The sequence below is a fragment of the Gymnodraco acuticeps genome, unplaced genomic scaffold, assembly GCF_902827175.1.
Source record: "Gymnodraco acuticeps unplaced genomic scaffold, fGymAcu1.1, whole genome shotgun sequence".
In the NCBI taxonomy this organism is placed as follows: Eukaryota; Metazoa; Chordata; class Actinopteri; order Perciformes; family Bathydraconidae; genus Gymnodraco; species Gymnodraco acuticeps.
The window spans coordinates 851,839-871,470 of NW_022992021.1; the positions used below are offsets into that span (position 1 = coordinate 851,839).

Consider the following 19,632-nt stretch of genomic DNA (forward strand, 5'->3'; position numbering starts at 1 on the left):
TCAACAATGGCTATTGTCCTACGTTTGACATTTTCTGACTGTCTTCCTATGTATATCTGCACCCACGTAAAGTCAGGACTGCACTGAGTTGCATTCAGACCTTAAAGTTCTTTACATTTTTGTCTGTGAGGTTCAGCAAAGTGAGCAAACACTGCTCCAGGCCAGTCGATTGAAGGATGAAAGTCACACAGGAACGAGACTGTAACTGAAGCCTGATAATCTCTCTCCTGCTCTGGGTATTTTTCCTACGACTATTATGGTTTGTCATGTTGTTCATCCCCTCTCTCTTTCTCCAGGCTCCCCTCAGACGTGACTGAAGTCATTAAAAGAATCTCAGACTGGAGGCTATAGTCCTTTCAACTGTGTCTTTAACACCAACAGTATCTCATGTCCTCGGCTTCCAGGAGAGATGGACATATTTGTCTTAGTGTCTGGCTTCCTTATGTTTTGGTTTCCATGCCCTGAAACCTATATTGTAGCCATGGCTGAATGGTGACAGTGACAGTAATGTCAATCCTGCTCTGACATACACATACAGCTTTGCAAAGGCATGATGTGTGCTCAATAACTTTGGTCATTCTTGTCAATCACAAGGTAAACCAAATTGATTCAGAGACGAATACAGAGTTTCCTAATGGAACGAAATCCCAGATATTTTAACACGCTAACATGATATTAAACTTGTTATGTTAATCAAGTAATACTGCTAACATTCCTTGTGTTTTAGCTACATTGAACACGCTATTTGAGCAGGAGCAATTGTCAGAAAGCCTTTTAACATCGAGCAACATGAGAGACGCGTGTGCAAGCTCTTACCCTGCAGAACCTGTTTATGCAACAAAACATCTGGGTTAGATTTAGGAAAAGAATGTGACTTGGGTTAACATTTGGGTTACATACCTTATGTTATGCATGAGTTAAGTGTGTAAGTCTTCGACGCACAGTTTTCTTTATATTGTTGGGACACCTTTCAACGCAGGATTATTGTGAACTGCGCCTACGAATTTCTATAACTTTCTGAAACTGAAAACCTCCAACATTACGCCTGGATTGTCGAAGTAAGATAGTAGCTCCTTTCTCCTGTTTAAATGTGTGAACAATAAATATAATTATGCATCTGAAACGTCAAATGAAAGCCATTGGAAAGCAGACAGGGTGATACAGGGACAGTGAAAATAAGAGATGAAAGAACATGTACATAAAAACAAACATTGCCCATTCAAATGGTGTGTGTGTGCATGTGTTTGTGTATGGGTTGAAACAAGGTTACATGGCCCAACACAATGCCGCCTATTCTCACTGTGCATTTCAATAGGCCACGGGTGGAGGGTAACAACAACAGTGTGGTACAGTATCTGTATCTGCACTGGCTGACACACACACACACACACACACACACACACACACACACACACACACACACACACACACACACACACACACACACACACACACACACACACACACACACACACACACACACACACACACACACACACACACACACACACACACACACACACACACACACACACACACACACACACACACAAGGATCCCCCTTTCTCTCTTGGATCCCCATTATTATGTTAGTCTCAAACTCCAGGAAGAGCCTTAAGGTGATCCGATGTTCCTGTTGCTTTCTTCTGTACCCCTCAACCTTGTGTAAATAGAAAGGAAGAGGTGTTGAACATCTACCAAAAGAAAATACATTTTGAGTAAAGATATATTATTCAAGCAGAGAGATGTTACTGCAACCCTTTTCCCCCTCTGTGACAGTTTGTAGGACGCTGTCAGCCCCCCTTATAACCCCCTTCATGCATTTACCAAACACCTCCTCCTCTGTTTAGCCTCAGACCCTCCCCCTGTTTGCCCCCTTCCACCTGACCAACCAATGGGAGCAGACGGGCTTGTTCTGACAATGGGAAGGGGGGGGGGGATGACCTACTGGACAGGACCAAACACCTTTCTGGTCAGACAGGCAGGAGCAGAGGGGCTGGGAGAACTCAAGAGATCCATCTTCACAAATCTGCAGCTTGTTAGAGGAGAGTTATTGAAACGACCTGTTGCTTCCTCTCAATGGATCCTTATATCTGCAGGTGTGGAGGAGTGAAGGGGCTCCAAGAAGCTAAGACCTGAGAACAAGACCAGGAGAAGAAGAAGGAAAGCAGGATATACACAAGAAGGAAGACTCAAAAATTAACAGGAAGGAGGAAATCAAGAACATCTGACACACACACACACACACACACACACACACACACACACACACACACACACACACACACACACACACACACACACACACACACACACACACACACACACACACGGCAGGGCGAAGGTTTTCGGACGTGGGGATGTCTGTAAGGATGGAGGACGACCTGGTGGCTAGGAGCCGGGCTGGGAGCTGTGTGGATTTTTACAGCATCAAGGTAACTCTATTTATTTTAATAAAATGTGAGGAAATGGCTGAAAGAAATGAAGAAAAACCCAACTTTTATTTTATAATCAAATGTCTGCAATTCCGTTTCATTTTAAGAAGTGTATGTCAGTCTGGGTAATGTATATATTGCGAGGGAAGTCAGAATATAAGGGAATTTCACAGGAATGCACCAGAATGTGTTTCACCACTTGTTGCACACACTTGCTGCATTTCAGTGTAAACAAGGCATGAAATACTACCTGTCACTGAAAATGTATGATTATTTAGCAGAAACAGCTCCCTTGGGAACCTATTTATCTGAGCACTATGATTTGTGACTGTTTATTTTAGAAATAAATGGCATGCAATGATAATCAGTGGCAGATTGCGATCATTATAATAAATACATGTCAGATATTGATATTAATAGGTTTTCAATATAGATATATATATATAAACCTGGCAATTATATGCATACGTTCTGATCAAATGTATGAAATAGGGGTGTAACGGTTCAGAGTTCACGGTTCGGTACGTACCTCGGTTTGGGGGTCACGGTTCGGTACAACAAGAAAAAGCTAAATAAAGTCCCAAATGCATAATTCCAGGTTTGTGTTTTATTTATTTTGAACAGTATGCAAGTTTCAGTTTAACAATAAGGAACTCTAACACAGTTAAAAACAAACCACACACACACACACACACACACACACACACACACACACACACACACACACACACACTCAGCCATATTATCTATAATGGCTGATGTCTAACTAAAAGGTTCAATAAGCTGTGTGACGAAGGTAACTTCGTCACTGTGGACTGACTGCTTCGGGCCTTGTACTATTGCACATGTGGTTTTATTTTGAAAAGTGTTTCCCTTTCCCCATGTCTGTTACTCCTGATTATGTTCACCCGGTGCCCTGTGTTGTCTCCTTCCCCCCCCCACCTGTGTCTAATTGCTGATTAGTGTGTGTGTGTGTGTGTATTTAGGCTCTGTTGCCCTGTCTGTTAGGAGGCTGGTAGTGTGGTGTAAAATCCCTGTGGTTGGTGACGGTGTGCATATGTTCAGCCGGATTGAGGCTGTGAATCATGTGTCTGATTTAATAAATGGCATATTCGTCGTGTGACTGCATGTACCAAACCATGACGTCCAAACCGTGACGGTACAGGACGAATACGGATACCGTTACACCCTTAGTATGAAATGGTTGGAAAAAAGTGATCCTGCTTTGTTTCAGAACCGTTTGTTTTCATAAGCTGATACAAATCTCCACAATACAATAAAGCTCACATACTGACGGTGTATTTAGGAGGATAAGTGCAGCCGTTATTACAATCACTTCTCTGTGCCTCTGTTAAAGCCAGCAGACCAAAAGAGATTTGTATTGTGATTGCAAAAAGCTGAGCACTTCGAGGAGGGTCTGAGCAGGTTGATGCTCAAACTGCCTCTGAAACAAACCACCCTCCCTGCTTTCTCTAGGCTAATGACCTCAAAGTGTAGCAACAGGTCTGTGGTTTAGGTAAGGAAACAGTGGAACAAGTTTAGGATACATCTGTTGATCCTATAATGTGAAATGTAAAGCTTTTGTGCACCAAGTACATCCACCTCACACTGTTGGGCATTTAAAACCATCACACCCTTATATTTAGTATTTAATGTTAACACATCCAGGTGCACTGATGGATTGCAATGGTTTTTCTTTATGACGGTCTCATTTGATTGGAATGAACCCTCAGGGGGCTTCCCCTTAGGGTATTGGGGACACAAATCATGTTTTGGACACAAATAGAGTTTATTTACGTGTGAATTTGTTGACGGTATACAAAAGTCTGCCTATAGAGAGGTGAAGTCACGCCCTTCTACTTCCGGTCCATGGGACCTTATTTCGGAAAAATTATGTATTGAAGTCAATGGAGAGAGAAAACGTATCTTTCGATCCCGTTTGAATTGTGCCACGAATTACACACATGATGTTTGTCAATCTTAAAAAATCATTTCCATATCAAAAAAGTCACAGTTTGTCGTAAAACTGTTGAAATATAAGACTATGAAAAATACGCAACTAGAAAGACTACAAATCCCAGAATCCCGGTCCCGCATGCTGGCTCTTAGGAACCGACTAACTCCCCTTGTGTGTGTGTACAGCTCTCAACGTGCCCAGACTTGGGCTGCTTCTCAGGTCGATTAAATGAAATCCTTGCTTCCCTCACTTGCGTCGTTTCCCTGCGTTTAGTCCCTCCCACCAGGGAAGCATGGAGGGACGCAAGGAAACCACGCGAAGCAGGGAAATTAGTTTTAAGAGCAATGGGACGTCCTTTCCTCCGGAGCGTCACGTGAAGCGACGTCCGTTTGTGATGACGCTGCACAGCTGATCGTCTGACAGCAGCTCTGTCCCCGTTATTTCCACACACCCCCCGCCTCTGTTACTTAGTACACATTTACTGACACAAACATTTGTATCATCTGTTGTAGACCCCAATAAATAAAATAAAATAAGAACTAATTCTCAAAAAAGATAAACGCCATTCTTAAAATTTATAAACGAACAATAGTTTGATTAATATTGATTAGAGTGCACAATAGAAATAAAATAATTGAGAGAAGAAAAAGAGATATGTTATCTATCAAAACTCAGTTAGATTAACATTCATTGGATTGCACACTTTGTTTGTTTGTTTGGATATGTAGCAAATTAACATTGCAATAGCACTTAATGACTGACTGAATGGAAATGACAATAAATGAAAATGTAAAACGAAAAAAGCAATCATGAAAATGTTTCCAAAAAATGAATTAAATTATTTTTGACCACTTTGTTGTTCAGATATATCACATATTTGTAACTAAATGATACATGAATTGAAACAAAACACGGTATAAACTGAGGAGTGACTCCCGTGAGGTTCATGTGTTTTCTTCACTCTGCTCTCATGTCAAGAAGCATCAGATCAGTGCATGCACTGCCTCGTCCAATCAGTGAGCAATACACAGTAAGGGGGCGGGGTGAGTATCTGAGGATTTCATCGGAGGATGGTCTGGTGGTTCCTCGGTTATCGCTCCTCCATGATCGCTCCTCGCTCCTCGATCCTCGGTCCTCCGGCAGAAATAAGAGCCATGGGACGGTACTCAAGATGGCGCAGGCAAATCAACTTCCGGTGAGACCGAGGAGCGAGGAGCGAGGAAATAAAAATAATCGACCTGAGAAGCAGCCTTGGAGTGATTTTCACCTCGTTTAATACTTTCCGCCTCATTCTGAAAGAAAGAAGTGAAATGTTCCAACGTGACGGCCGTCTTGGTGTGTGGTGGAGATGAGAGATGTAGTTAATTGAGCGGGTTCACACTAAAAAAGTGTTACTTCACAGTTTTACGACACATTTTTATTTTTTTTACTTGCAAAATTATCTTTTAAATTGATAAACATCATTTGTGTAATTCGTGGCACAATTCAAACGGGATCGAAAGATAAGTTTTCTCTCTCCATTGACTTCAATACATACTTTTTCCGAAATAAGGTCCCATGGAGGTCCCCGGAAAGGGAGGGACTTCGCCACTCTATAGAAAGCAGGTGTACTCGTCACTGTTATGCGGATGACTTAAGGTTGGTGACACACCTGACTGGCAATAAGACTGCTAAACACCTGAACTGTTGAAACAACATCCATAACATTCATCTGCTACTTAGTAATTATTTATCTATGTATCTAATATATCATTCCAATAACTTGCATATACTGTAGACTCTTATTGCACTATTTCGCTTTTTTAAACTATTTTTTTTTGTATTTACTATATTACTATTTACTATTTACTTGCACTATATTTTTCTGTGTTATTGTGTTGCACTGTTGGAGAAGCCTGAGACCTAAGAATTTCATCGGCATAACTACACTGTAGCTATGTTCGTATGCACAATAAAGAACCTTGAACCTATTTTAAACAGTCAACAGTGGACTATCAAATTAAAGCGATACATGATGCAGTTTTAGAAACAAGTGTGGAAGAGATACTGTATTGAGTTTAGGGGCCTGTCTATGTTCAGTTCTGGCAGCAGATACACTTTTACTTCTCCAAGATTTGGTAGGCAGTGAAAAATGAAATACCTGCAAGGTTGCATGCTTTCTATGATGTAAATATTGTTCACCTGATAGAAGTTATTAGACTGCAAAAGGTGATTTGAACCTAAATTACACAACCATCTTTTCATTCATCACTTTAACATACAGTTTATCAAGGGTAAATCATGTGTGCAGTGTTGGAACGAGACAATGACCTATTGTGTGCGTCTGTCTTCTCTCTTCTCTTCACCCTGCTGAGAAAAACAAAGCCTACATCTTTTTTAATTATTTTGTGCAGGTTACTCTCTGTCATCTCTGTTATGTGCACACAAGATTACAATGAGGGTTTATGGGAGGTGTGAGTCGGTGTGCACAATAGAAAGTCAGGCGGCATCATGTGAGGTGGCACACAGACTCAGAGGAATGCTGTTTTTTGTGCAGCGAGACTTGGCTGCTATTATACAGAACATCCACTTGCAATTATAGGCTTTGATATTAATAAACAGACTTTACCAATATGTGAATTTGTCATGCAAATGTAAAATCAGGTACTATAATTCATATTAGCATTTATAGCCTACCATAGATATTAAGGTATACATAATGTTTTAGGTACAGCTAGCTTCCACTACTACTAAACTTAGTCAGTTGAAAGGTTAAGTATGCATGATTTGTGGTTAGGTTGCTTAAATGTGCATGGTTCTTTTAAGAGAAAGATAATATTACTAAAAAACATTACAATATACAGTATGATCACGTTTGAGATTGAAACCCATGACATAGGTTGAGGCTGACTGTATGTGTGTGTGTGTGTGTGTGTGTGTGTGTGTGTGTGTGTGTGTGTGTGTGTGTGTGTGTGTGTGTGTGTGTGTGTGTGTGTGGGGACTGATGGTCTGTTTGTATTCAACATAGCCCGATGAAACAGTACTAAGGGCCTCATGTTCGATGCTACGCCAGTAATACAGTCTTCAATATACACACACCCACACACACCCACATATATTGAAAGCTCTGAAGCCGTTAAGCTCATTAAAGTGATCTCCTGACTCTTCCAGGTATATCATTACTGCCCCAAAGTCATAACAAATCAGGCCATACTGATGCACTGTATATGTATTTATACATGTATGGTGCCTGTGTATATATTCAGGGTTGTGTGTGTGTGTTTGAGTTCTGACCTAACAGATTCCATGCATGTTCATGTGAGTGTCCCACCAAAGTCTTCTGAACAAAAGTGGAATCTAAAACATCAAGTCAAACTTCCAGAAATGAAAACCGTTATATCGCAAAGAGCAAAGGCTCAGCCAGTTAAATGTGAATAAATGGAGGGGGGGGGGGCAGAGAATTTGTTCGATCGATGGTCTTTGTGTTTTAAGCAACTATGTGAGTTAAAAGTGTGGATGTGCGACACCTTGCGATAACCGCTGCTTCAAACATTATGTAACATCAACCCTGCTCTTAAGGACTCAATACCGGATTTTGACCCGTCTTGTTTGACTTTAGATTTGACTTGAGACTTGATTTGAGAAGTCTTTTAACTTAATTTAGACTTGCCCCAATGTTATCAAGACCCTACATTTGTCTTTGACTTGCCCTTGAAGATGTCAGTGTAGACTTGGACTTCTTTAAATTTACTTCAAACTTGCTTTGGCAAGATTGAAGACTTGCCATCATCTTTCTGCCAAAGATCTAAAAGACTTGTCTCAAGACTTCTTTCGAGAAATGTTAAACTTAACTTGGTCCTTACAGAATCAAGAATAGACTTGGCCTTGGAAATTGTCTTGAACTTTTTACATTACATTACATGTCATTTGTTTGACGCTTTTATCCAAAGCGACTTACATACTCAATACTGTGGACAATCCCCACAGGAGCAATTTGGGGTGAAGTGTCTTGCTACCCCCTGATTTGATGTCCAGCACACTATCCACTGAGCCACAGCCTCCCACTTGAACTTGACCTTGTAGAGGTTGTGGCTAATAAGGACTTAAGACTCAACTTGAACTTAGGCTCTTGAGTTTGTGTTAGACTTACCCTGACATGGGGCAAGACTTAAAACACTATGAATTTGATAGAATTTCTGCCATGTAATCATAGAGCAAGCCTCTGGTTTTCTTTTGCTATTGGGGATAGATTTCCGATCCAGATCAACTAGTCTTTTCTCTTGAGTTTCTCTCAGCTCGTGGGTGGCCCTCATGGCTGGGTGAGGCCCCCTTTACAAGTCATCATCACAGCTTTGTTTCTTCCATATCCAAGATGAGCAAGGCATTCACTGTCAGGCTGCATTACGTCTCCTCGGCTTTAGACAGTGGTCATGACACGGCGGTTGTGAAGTCTGAGACGTCGAGATGGCGGCAGGAGGTATTAGGCCAGCTGTATCGGGGAGATTATGTCCCACTGACCCCGGGGTCCCAGTTTAGAGACCTGGAGAAGGAGAGGAGGTGAAGGGAAATTAGGATTAGGGGAAAGAGACAGAAAGAAAGGAGAGGGGGAGCAAAGGGTTGGTATGTAGAGAGGGAGGAAAGGATAGATGAAAGGAAGGAAGGAAGGACAGGAAACAAGGATAACGTTTTTGATGAGATGGCTTCTGGCAGGATTTAGTTTCCGATAACTTTTACAACTTCGGCGAGAGGTAGCTCCCTCTGCTGCTGCTCCTGTGAATGGACTGAAAACAGCCTCACCAAATTGAACGGACTGCCCCTTTACTTTTGTAACACTGACCCTAAGCTCACAAGTTTGTTGTGAAAACAGATGTGTGTTACAAAACTGTAATGTCACAGTTTTATATGTAAAGCACGTGCAAAACTCTCCTCAAATAATAGGTGATTTCAAAGGTAGACAAATTACCCTGGATGGTTACCATAGAAAACAGATAAGTGAAAGTTGACCTATACCTTTTCTGCATCGGTAAATCAACATGTCTGTATTAGATACCAACTGATACTTTTAATGGCATGAGGGATTATCAGCCCTTCTCAACTTTAAAAAAAAAGATTGCTTACATATCTTGCCATTCAAAGCAGCATACAGAGTTAAGCCCTATGCAAGATCTGCATCTTTAAATGTAAGATTTAACAACATAAATGATTGTTTTACATGTAAGAAATCACATGGTTGGTACTGCATTGGCCACGTAGCATTTAGCATTAAAATAACACATTCTTCATTTGAGTGGGCTAAAAGAAATTGCCAGGCAAGGCAAGTTAATTTATACAACACATGGCAATTGAAAGTGATTTTCAAAATTAGGAGCATTAAGTTATAGTGCAGCAGAAACACATTATAAAATAACATTTAAATACCTTTAAAATTGTCATTAAGTTAAGTAATAGCTGCTGACAATTACCCTGTATCATAAGTGACGAAAAATGGTATCTGCTTAGAGTCTGCGGTATTTCTCTGCACTTTATCACATCAAACAATCGTAAAAATGTCACTGATGCTTAGGTTTAAGTAGTGACTTGGGAGCGTGTTCATGTGGCCCAACAACACTGTGTTTCCATAGCAACAGCAGCAAACACATCTGTTATCCTATCAGCAGTTGATCTTCTGAGAGTGAGCATGAGAGATTGTTTCCAGAGCGAGGAGATTGTGATTTGTGCTTGGTTGTTGCAGTGTGTGTGTGTGTGTGTGTGTGTGTGTCCTTTGGTCATTAGGTTGGGTTATTATTATATGGGTTTTGAGGGTGACCCAGTGTAGAAACATCCAGAGGTCTATCTTTATCCGTGCTGTTTGAAGTCAAATACAGTATGAGCATAGTGTGTGAAACCTGATCGTGAAGATGAAGATAAAAAAGGATTCACTAACTGATAGTCCAGGAAAAGAAGGACAGAGTCGACTGAAGAGAAGACATGTAGACGAGATGAAAGACAAATATCCCTCACAAATTGGAAAAAGTGATTCCTTTACATGGAACAAAATATGGAAAAAGAAGGCGAATGGTGGATGGTAATACGTTTTATTGTGCGCAGGAAAATGTGGCAAGGAACATGTTTTTTGTCTTTTATTAGAAAGGGGTTTATGTCAGACGCTGTCTAAGGTTTTGGAAACGTCTAAACATATCCCTGTTGCTACTCTGTATGAGAGTGTACAGATGTGTGTTTGCCTGTTTTGCAATGTTTACGAGACAATAAGCTGCAAGGAAAAGGTCCTAGGGCCAATATGTGAAGGTAAATAACCTGCAGATGACGTGTAATGTGCAACTTCACAATCATCTTGAAGAATCATTGTGAAGTCGTTTCTTTCTAATAAAGCAATATTAGTTTACGATAACATGACCTAACTTCTCAAATGCTTGGCTTTCTGATCTCACTTTCCGAAGCCTGTTGAACGCTTGAGCCGAGCTTTGCTTTCTTCTCTTATTGCTGACAAGGTTTCTTTGCAGGCAATTTCTCAAGAGCTTAACACATTAAATAATGAGTGTGAAGATGAGCAATACATGATTTTCTGATAACAAATATAGCTTCCTGCTTCAAATCAGTCTCATAGTGGTTTGAGGAAACCAAATGGCTACCAACAACATCGATTTATAAGTTTCAGACGCTCAGTCAGACAGATAATGAACAACATCTCCTCGTCTCTAAGCCTCTCAGGGACAGAGAACAGTGGCTGCTGATATGATCTGTGGCTGATGGTCGGATCCACAGATACATCTTTTGGTTAATTGTTCTGCTGACAGGAAGGCTTTAGAGACACTGAGAGCTTTTTGCAAAGCGATGCACTGCAAATGTCACTGCAGAAAGCGAATCAATTGATTAATGTTTTCCACCTTTGTTTGTTCAGGGGAAAGTGTATGGACTCTTTTTTTACTCCTCTTCACAATTATTATATATATTATTATAAATGATGATACAAAAACCCACCACATAAAACATTGCACACAGATGTTGACGCAGCAGGAGGGTTGTGTGTCTGTCAGTTAGTGGAGGCTCTCTGTCGCTGCTGCACGTTTCTCTTCTCTCTTCTCTGTATTTGACAGGAGGACTATTACAGCACTCTCCACAGCAGTTTACCGTGCATTTAGAAATAGCAATGGGTGTGTGTTTCTGCGTGTGTCCAACACGTTTTTTTGATTGTGTAAGTTAGCATGTCATTATTGGGTGTGTGTGAGTGTGTTTAGCCATGTGTTCCGGGTTCATGTGTGTGTGTTCTTAAATAAAAGGAGGGTTAACTGTGGCTAGAAAATAGAAAAAAGTTAAACGTTGACATTCTCGTCCTGATCCCGGTTTATTTCTGTCGCAGTATGGCCAAAACGTGCCCACACACACACACACACACACACACACACACACACACACACACACACACACACACACACACACACACACACACACACACACACACACACACACACACCCTTGCCTTCTAATAACATCCAGACCATGCCTTCCCGGTCCTTGAGTTCTTGAGTTAGTGAAGCCGCAGTGGAACAGGATCCTGTCAAATTACAACTTTAAAGCAGCCGCTCCCTCCTTGTCTTGTTCAAGAGGAACTTCCATCCCCCTTCAATACCTCTGCTTATAACTGAACTACAACTGATATGGTTTTAATGTGTTACTTCACAACGTTGATAAATAAAAACTCTGTGGAGACTGTTTCCTTACCGCAGTCTACAAATGGTGTAAAGGAAGTTCACTCACACGGTGCACTTGTACTTGAGTATTTCTGTTATGATATGTTACATTTCTACTCTCCTACATTTAGTATTACTTTTTAACCCGCTAAAATGGTTTCAAATCAATAGATATTAGAGGTTTTATACATCACCATGTGACCAATTTATAAAATATATGTGTATATGTTGTTATTAAACAACCCATCCATGTAAGTTACCATTAATAATGAATACATCCAACAATACATTATAGGCCTGTTTGAAGACTTTCAGTGGGGCCATTTTGCATCATGAAAATACTTCAATACTTATTAGATACATTTTACTTTAATGACATATTTTTACACCCAATGGCTACTTCTACTATCTAAATACTTCTTCCACCACTGGCTAGCTGTTACACATTAAGTCTCAGCCCTTCTTGCACGGTTTGATATTGACCTTTGACCTCTCGATTATTGGCTGTTTGTGTCATCATCTAAGGAGAATAAAGACCACTAACCTGTACATCGGAGAATCCAAACCGGGACAAAGCAGGAAATGAAAAAGAGCAAAATGGGAAAGAAGCACAAGGAAAAAGTGAGCTTGATAATTAAAAAAAAACGATCTGGAAAAGTGTAACCTTACCTAACCACGATGTGTTTCGTCTTTTGCTTTTTTGGCAGAGCTCCTGAGTCGAGCGTAATGCCAAATAAATCCCCAAAGTCATCTTTTAGTGTTTCATTGATTCAAACAATATATGTCAAATATAATCCTCTCATTTTACGTGGTATGGTTTAGTCCAGCGTCCACTTATGATGCTGGCCTGGGAGGAATGCAGGCTTTGACCTTTGACCCCTGGTGTTCAGATAAGAGACGGTTGATGCTGATTGTGGCTCACACACAAGCTGTGACCGCCGCGCTGACAGACCTGCTCACACAACACACACACACACACACACACACACACACACACACACACACACACACACACACACACACACACACACACACACACACACACACACACACACACACACACACACACACGTACTTATCTCCTCCTCTGAACGCTTTTCTTCTGTCTGACTCCTGCAGAGCCAAGCGAGAAAGTGCCTTCATGACTCTCTCAATTCAATAACATTTGATTTAAAAAGCTTTATTGGCATGACCATAATGACAAAGAGTATTGCCAAAGCATTGTAGACATAAAAGATCAATCTATACAAACAAACAGACATGAAATATATTGTTGTGTTTACATAGAATTGAATTCACTCTATGTGCAGCATGGTGTGGTTTATGTGGATCAGACAAGCCTCTACTAGCTGAGTCTCCTTTGGATAGGTAGGAGTGTGCAGCAATGCCCAAAATGTGACACTGACATCTGTTAAATTCATTTTCTTGGACAAGAATTGCAGACAGGAGCAAAAAGCAAATTGGACATTAAACATATCATCTCGAAAAGTTCTCCACTCTATGATTAAATCACTCAACATGTCCTTTCAGGCTGTTGCCGTGACTAGAGAAGACCATACGATACTTTAGGAGGTGATGTTGTCTAACCCGTCTAATTCTCTGCTCCACCTTGTCAAGCTGTCAGTCAGGGTCTGATGAGGTCAGAGGTTTAAAACCCCTCAGAGGGCTCAGCTGATGACCAGATATGAACATAAAACAAATGGATCTTGTCTGGTTAGTAACATTATTATCTTGGCTGGCTGTTAGCAGAGGAGCAGTGTGATGGAGTGGATGGATGTCGATGAGTGACTAAAGTATGTGTTCAAACAATAACTGTGAGCAGTGGGGACGATCCCTCAAAGTTGTAACACAATGCACAAGTTCAAGTTGCGACACATTTTCTATAACAACCCTAGTCAAGTATTGATAAATTGAAATGATACAAATGATGAACAAGTGTTCAGATCTCGTAGTAACATCTTCAAGATAATAAACCCAAAGATGTTTAATTTCCAATGACATAAAACAGAAAAAAGCAGATAATTGGCACATCGGAGAGACTGGAAACAGCACATCTTTAGCAGTTTGATTGATAAATAAATGACAAACTGGTGCGGCTCCGTGCACACTGATGTCCAGCAGAGCTCTTACCCATCACTATTCAAAGGTTTAAAGGACACATCAAAGCAATCTAGAAAATGCCAGAGCGAGCTCCTGCTCTGTCTGCATCGCCAGCTGATCCACAGCAGGAAGGTCAACCTGCATGAGATGTCCAGCTGTCCGTGATATTATATATAGGACCGTCACAGCTTTTGTGGAAAACACGACTCTTTTGTACTCAGGAGCCAAATCATTTAAATTCAGGAGCATCTCTCTTTTCAGTTGTTACTCAAGTCTTTTGCCTTTCAGGAACTAATTGAGTAAACATAAACACATTTTCTCCGATGAAGAATGTTTCTCAGTTTATTTTAGGACAACCTTTGTTTGGACCTGTCGTTGTCATTGCCCAATGTTTTATTTGTTGCCTTATAGAATAAGCTTTTGGAGCTGACATGTTGACATGTTTACATAACTCAAAACATCAGTTCAGTCAGTAATGCAATACATGTATACACAGGTCGGCCGGCAGCATGAGGCTCCACTGTGATTACACCAACAATTCTGAGGCTCCAATTCACACATTTACACTGTTAGTCAATAAATACATTTTGTCAATCAAACATTTCAAAGAGAAGATACACCAACTGTTGAACCCTGTATCTCACTGGAAATCGTTTGCTATACAACAAAATGCTTTCTGATGACTGAAACCACCCTGCAGCGATCTCTGTGGTCGTTTGAGATGATCTTTTGTCAGTTTTGGAAATAAATGACATGTTTTGCGGTGTTGCGGAAGATTTTAGCTGCACAATGCTTTAAATGTTTGTTGAAACATTCTTGGAGGTGAAATGTGACTGATTCCTGTTCGGGAACAGATCATTAGAAGATGGCCTAGGTTTGGAAATGTCATTGTTTGGCTGATGGGGTCACGAGGGTCAGCCTGCAGGAGAGAAGCCTGTAGTTCTGGTGCTTCAGAAACAGTGTGAGACGGTGTCATTCATGTGCTCTTAATTACCTGAGAGAAGAAGAGAATATTGATTACTAATCCTCAGATGAGCTTCAGTGACAATGTTCTTCATCGTAAATGTATTTACAATGTCCGGCAAAAACAGAGGTTAGAGCATGATAAACACTTGGAAAATACTTGATGTCCGAAACAGCACTTCTTTTCATTGCTTGCATCATTCGGAGATAGGTGGAGTTACTGCAACATGACAGGTAATGTCAAGTAGGATATCTCACTCATTTGCAAATCTGGAATAGCTTGCTTTACTCACTCTCCTGAGGTATTTAGAGGAGGACCACATTAGCATAGCTTTTTGTTTTGGTAAATGTGGTGGGAAAACGACGTAAAGCAGAATACTAGATTAATTTAGAACACATGCTGTTTTACGAACACTTAGAAGAAGTTGATAAATTACACTTTAATAATATGAACAACACTGTATGACCACATGGCCCAAACAAATCCCAGTAATAGCTAATTCCCTTTTTGATTGGTTAATCCATGCATGCTCACACGGGACCCCTGCTGCTCTCACATGGAAACCCCGTTCAGTTGAACCTGCGGCGACCCCTCCTCTGAAACCAAACCGTCCTGTCAGCCCTGAGGGGGAAACTATCTTAACCTGTCCCGCTGCATCCCGCATGTTTTCATTAAATAATAGCATAGCAACGGAATCTGTGTATAGATGTATATGTGTATTATTGCAAGTGTGTACTGTAATATGCACATTTAAATGCACTGCATGTGACACAGTGACATACAGTCACAATAACAACAACAACAACAACAACAACAACAACAACAACAACAACAACAACAACAACCATAAAGCACCATGCAACAGCATCCCTCAGTCTGTAGGGAGACAGCGCTAATCAGATTAGCAGGGTTAAAGGGTCTGGAAGGTGGAGGAGGGGTCCCTGTGTGTGTGTGTGTGTGTGTGTGTGTGTGTGTGTGTGTGTGTGTGTGTGTGTGTGTGTGTGTCCAGCGAGAGAGCAGATGCAACGAGCCAACAGCAAGGCTCAGACGGTCTGTTTCTCTGATTTCTGTCTCAGTGTCTCTCACTGTCTGACTGGCTGAATGTGTGTGTGTGTGTGTGTGTCTGATTCAGGGGGGTGGGATTTAAGACAACAGAATCAGAACATGTTGATGGAGTTGCAACTTAGAGGGTCCCGTTACCTTTATAGTTGTTGGTCTTATCTGTTAAAGCTTAAGATCTGTAAAGGATCTGTCTAGTTATCAGATCTTCACTAAACGAGTATTGAGTAACTCTGTTTATCATGTGTTTTATATATTTTTGTCCCTTTTCCTTATTCCCTCACACTATTTCTCTGTTGGAAAAACATTGTTCAATATTAGCACTGTTTATTGTTTTCTCAAAACATTTCGGCGATGCAAAATGGCAGAACCTATGTATTTTTAAGGATACCCATTCGCACATTCAGCTCCTTTTTCAAGAAACGCCCCTAAAGACAAATCCGTCAGCCAAGGACAGAAACTGGAAATAACTTTAGTTAAACTTTCTAACATGACATGATGATAGATTATTACATGAACTAGCTGATTTCAAGTGGCTTTAATCCTCAAGCTATTGTTGTTATGTAGTACAACCGGATTCAATCAAATATAAAGCCTCAAAACAAAGGAAAGAAATAGATGTATACATTTGACAACTGTCCGTACATTAAAGTGACATTGATGTAATGAAAACCCGCCTGTTAAGTACTTAAAACAAGCCTAAAAAGCGTCATACCACCCGAGCAATGTCTGGTTTAGGTCGTGGCCAGCTAACCCACACTTTCCATCTCCATCTCATGTTGTTTAGATGTCCTCGTCCACCTGAGTCCCTCCCTCTCACCGCAGGCTTTTGTCTCAGTCTGCTTCACCCAGCCTGGCTCCGTCTGTCCACATGTCTCCACGGCCTGATCCGCCTCGCTGCCCACAATGTTTAGACAAAGTGAGAGACACAGAGACACAGTGTCGGTGGAGGAGAGTGATGCTAAAGTTTCCGCCTTCTCTTTCGGTGTGACCGCCCCTGATGTTTGTCTCAGAGGGTTTAAAGGCTGGATACGTCTCTGGGGAGTAAACAGATGATGGACTCAGCAAGACCAAAAACAGTGGAAATAAGAGAAGTCTTCACTTTTAAATTTCTTGAAAAGGGTCTCTACATTAATGCAACTGTAAATGCTCGCGATTCAATGTGCTTTGCGTGTCTTATATATGCAATGTAAGGTTGCTTTGTCTGCTGTATTAAGTAGTTACTCATAATATGGAGCTGAGTATACAGTAATCTAACAAGTTGTGTGGCTAATTGCTTTTGCTGGAGTAGTAAAAACCAATTTAAAGTACATTTTTCAAGAAATGTGCTCAACACAGGTCTTGACAAATGGGAAAAAACGTTGCAGAAAATGTTCTTATTGCTCGTTTGGAAAGCACAGACGAATCATTTAAACTGTCATTAAGTTGGAGGGAATGTTCGGATATTCATTGGCCATCACTGCTATATTATCCAGGTCTTATTTCTGAAGAGATGTTCTATTTTTTGGGAAATACAAGGGAGGAGAGACACCAGACATATCCGATTTAAGACAGTTAAAAGTGTTTCGCACCAGTAGAGTTCTTCGGTGTTCTGGAGCTGTGTATTTCTCTATAAAATGACTGTAAGTGACACAAAACGTCGCCCAGAAACCTCTGGATTCTGCTGTTCAGGGGAAAAAGGGAAGCAGTGGGTCTTTATTTTTGGCAGGCAACGTGGAAGTCTGGCTTCTCAAAGTAGAAGCGGTGGTTGTGGATTCTGTTTTGGGTCACAGCAACTCCCCGTCTGCCTGAAGAATCTCTGTCATCCGTCACACATCCATCCTCTGTGCAAAAAGGCTTCTAAAACCACTCATCATGTCCTCATGTCCTCGCCGTAAACTCCCTGTACATGTGTGTTTGTTTTCAAAGGAGAGGGAAGGGTAGAGTGCTCTTTAAATAGATATTCAGCTCTGAATAGTGCAAGCGTGTAAAGGTGTATTTGTGCTTGTGTTCACAGTGCAAAGCGCAACCCTAACCCGACGCAGAAAAGAAACATGTATTTTAATCTTGTGTAGATGGTGTGGGCACAGAAAGAGTGTCTGAATTTAGATTGCTGTTATAATGGATGATACATTAACATTGAAATCTCATTTAGGCACTGAGGAATATTCATTATGCACATCTATGGAACAAGCAATACACTCTATTGATTCAGGGCTTAAAATGTGAAGATTTTTTGAACAAATACTTTTTAAAGTTGTGTACAGAGGAAAAACAACAGTATTACCAGAAAGTATACAACAATTGTTCGTCTTAAATTCCGATGATGTGCTTAAGGCATCAGTTTGCATAACTTGCTTTACAGTTTTGCTGATGATAGATTGTTATGCTGACTTTTTGTTATGTTACTGTTAAAGTATGTTAAGTATTGCCAAGTGTGATTGAGTGACCGTCTAATTTTGAGTAAGGAATATAGGTCAAAGCTTCTTTCCCCTGCTCCACTCCATCATGGGTTAGAAACTGCTCACAGTGCACATCTTAAGACACAGAGGCATTTAAAAGTGCTTCACATAGGAATTCAACACATAATAATTAAAAACCAAACAACAACACTCGACTCTCCCCAGGTCATTTTCTCTCTGCAATCGACTTCCATGCTCTCCTTTGCTTCACGTTTTCAACTCCCTGATTCTCCAGGCGTGGCATTCCCTTTCAGACACACTTCTAAAGTAAATGTCAGATGACGTTCACAAGGACACATATTGATTCTCTGTCTTTCATCCGAGGGGAGAATCCCATTCCTCCCTGACCTGAAGTCACTCTGCCAAGCTGAGTCAGACATGAGGGGAATCTGTGAGTGTTTGGCTGCCGTCTGAAAGCGATGTGTGTGACCCACTTAGGGGTTTTTTCGGGCTGAATAAAGTGTGTGTTTTTCAATCATGTGTTGCTTTTTTGCCATGGATACTGAGAGAAAAACACACTCCGAGACACACTTTTCATTGTCGCATCTTCCAGCGTGGAAACAAAGAGGAGGTAGAAACAAAAGAGTGCCGAGTCGTGGTCGACCAGCGGCGTTTCCAACCACATTTCTGACACACCCTCAATTTTTGTTTTGCTTTGGATCCCTCCAGACGGGCTACTCTTGACAAAAAGTTGGAAACATAACTAGTCCTTTAACCCCTAAAAGTGCATTTGAAGTTCAAGAACAAATGTGACCTGGCCACACTGGGCCCTTGATGACAGGACGATTTAGTAGCAGAGAGAAAGAATGCAGCTGTCTGTGCATCAACTTTTTGAAACAGACAGAAACAGACAGTAGTCCTCTCGGCTGTTGTTTCATGATCAAAGCGGATAGTCGAGCTTTATCAATGCTCTTATCATCCTATGCATGCCACTTTTCTGGAGATAGATACGATGGAACAATTGCTGCATACCTTTGTGTTTGTGCACAGGAGATACTGGCCTACAAAA

At 40.9% G+C, this 19,632-nt stretch overlaps 1 protein-coding gene across 1 annotated transcript in view; it reads left to right on the forward strand.

Annotated features, from left to right (window-relative positions):
• Positions 1 to 2,304: 2,304 nt before the first annotated feature.
• The window catches only part of LOC117536566 (rho GTPase-activating protein 20-like), a 58,288-nt gene continuing 40,960 nt past the window's right edge, over positions 2,305 to 19,632 (forward strand). The window contains exon 1 of the mRNA XM_034201492.1: positions 2,305 to 2,435. Within this exon, the coding sequence (XP_034057383.1) occupies positions 2,361 to 2,435 (75 nt within the window). The 5' untranslated portion in view covers positions 2,305 to 2,360. The remainder of the gene's footprint in view (positions 2,436 to 19,632) is intronic.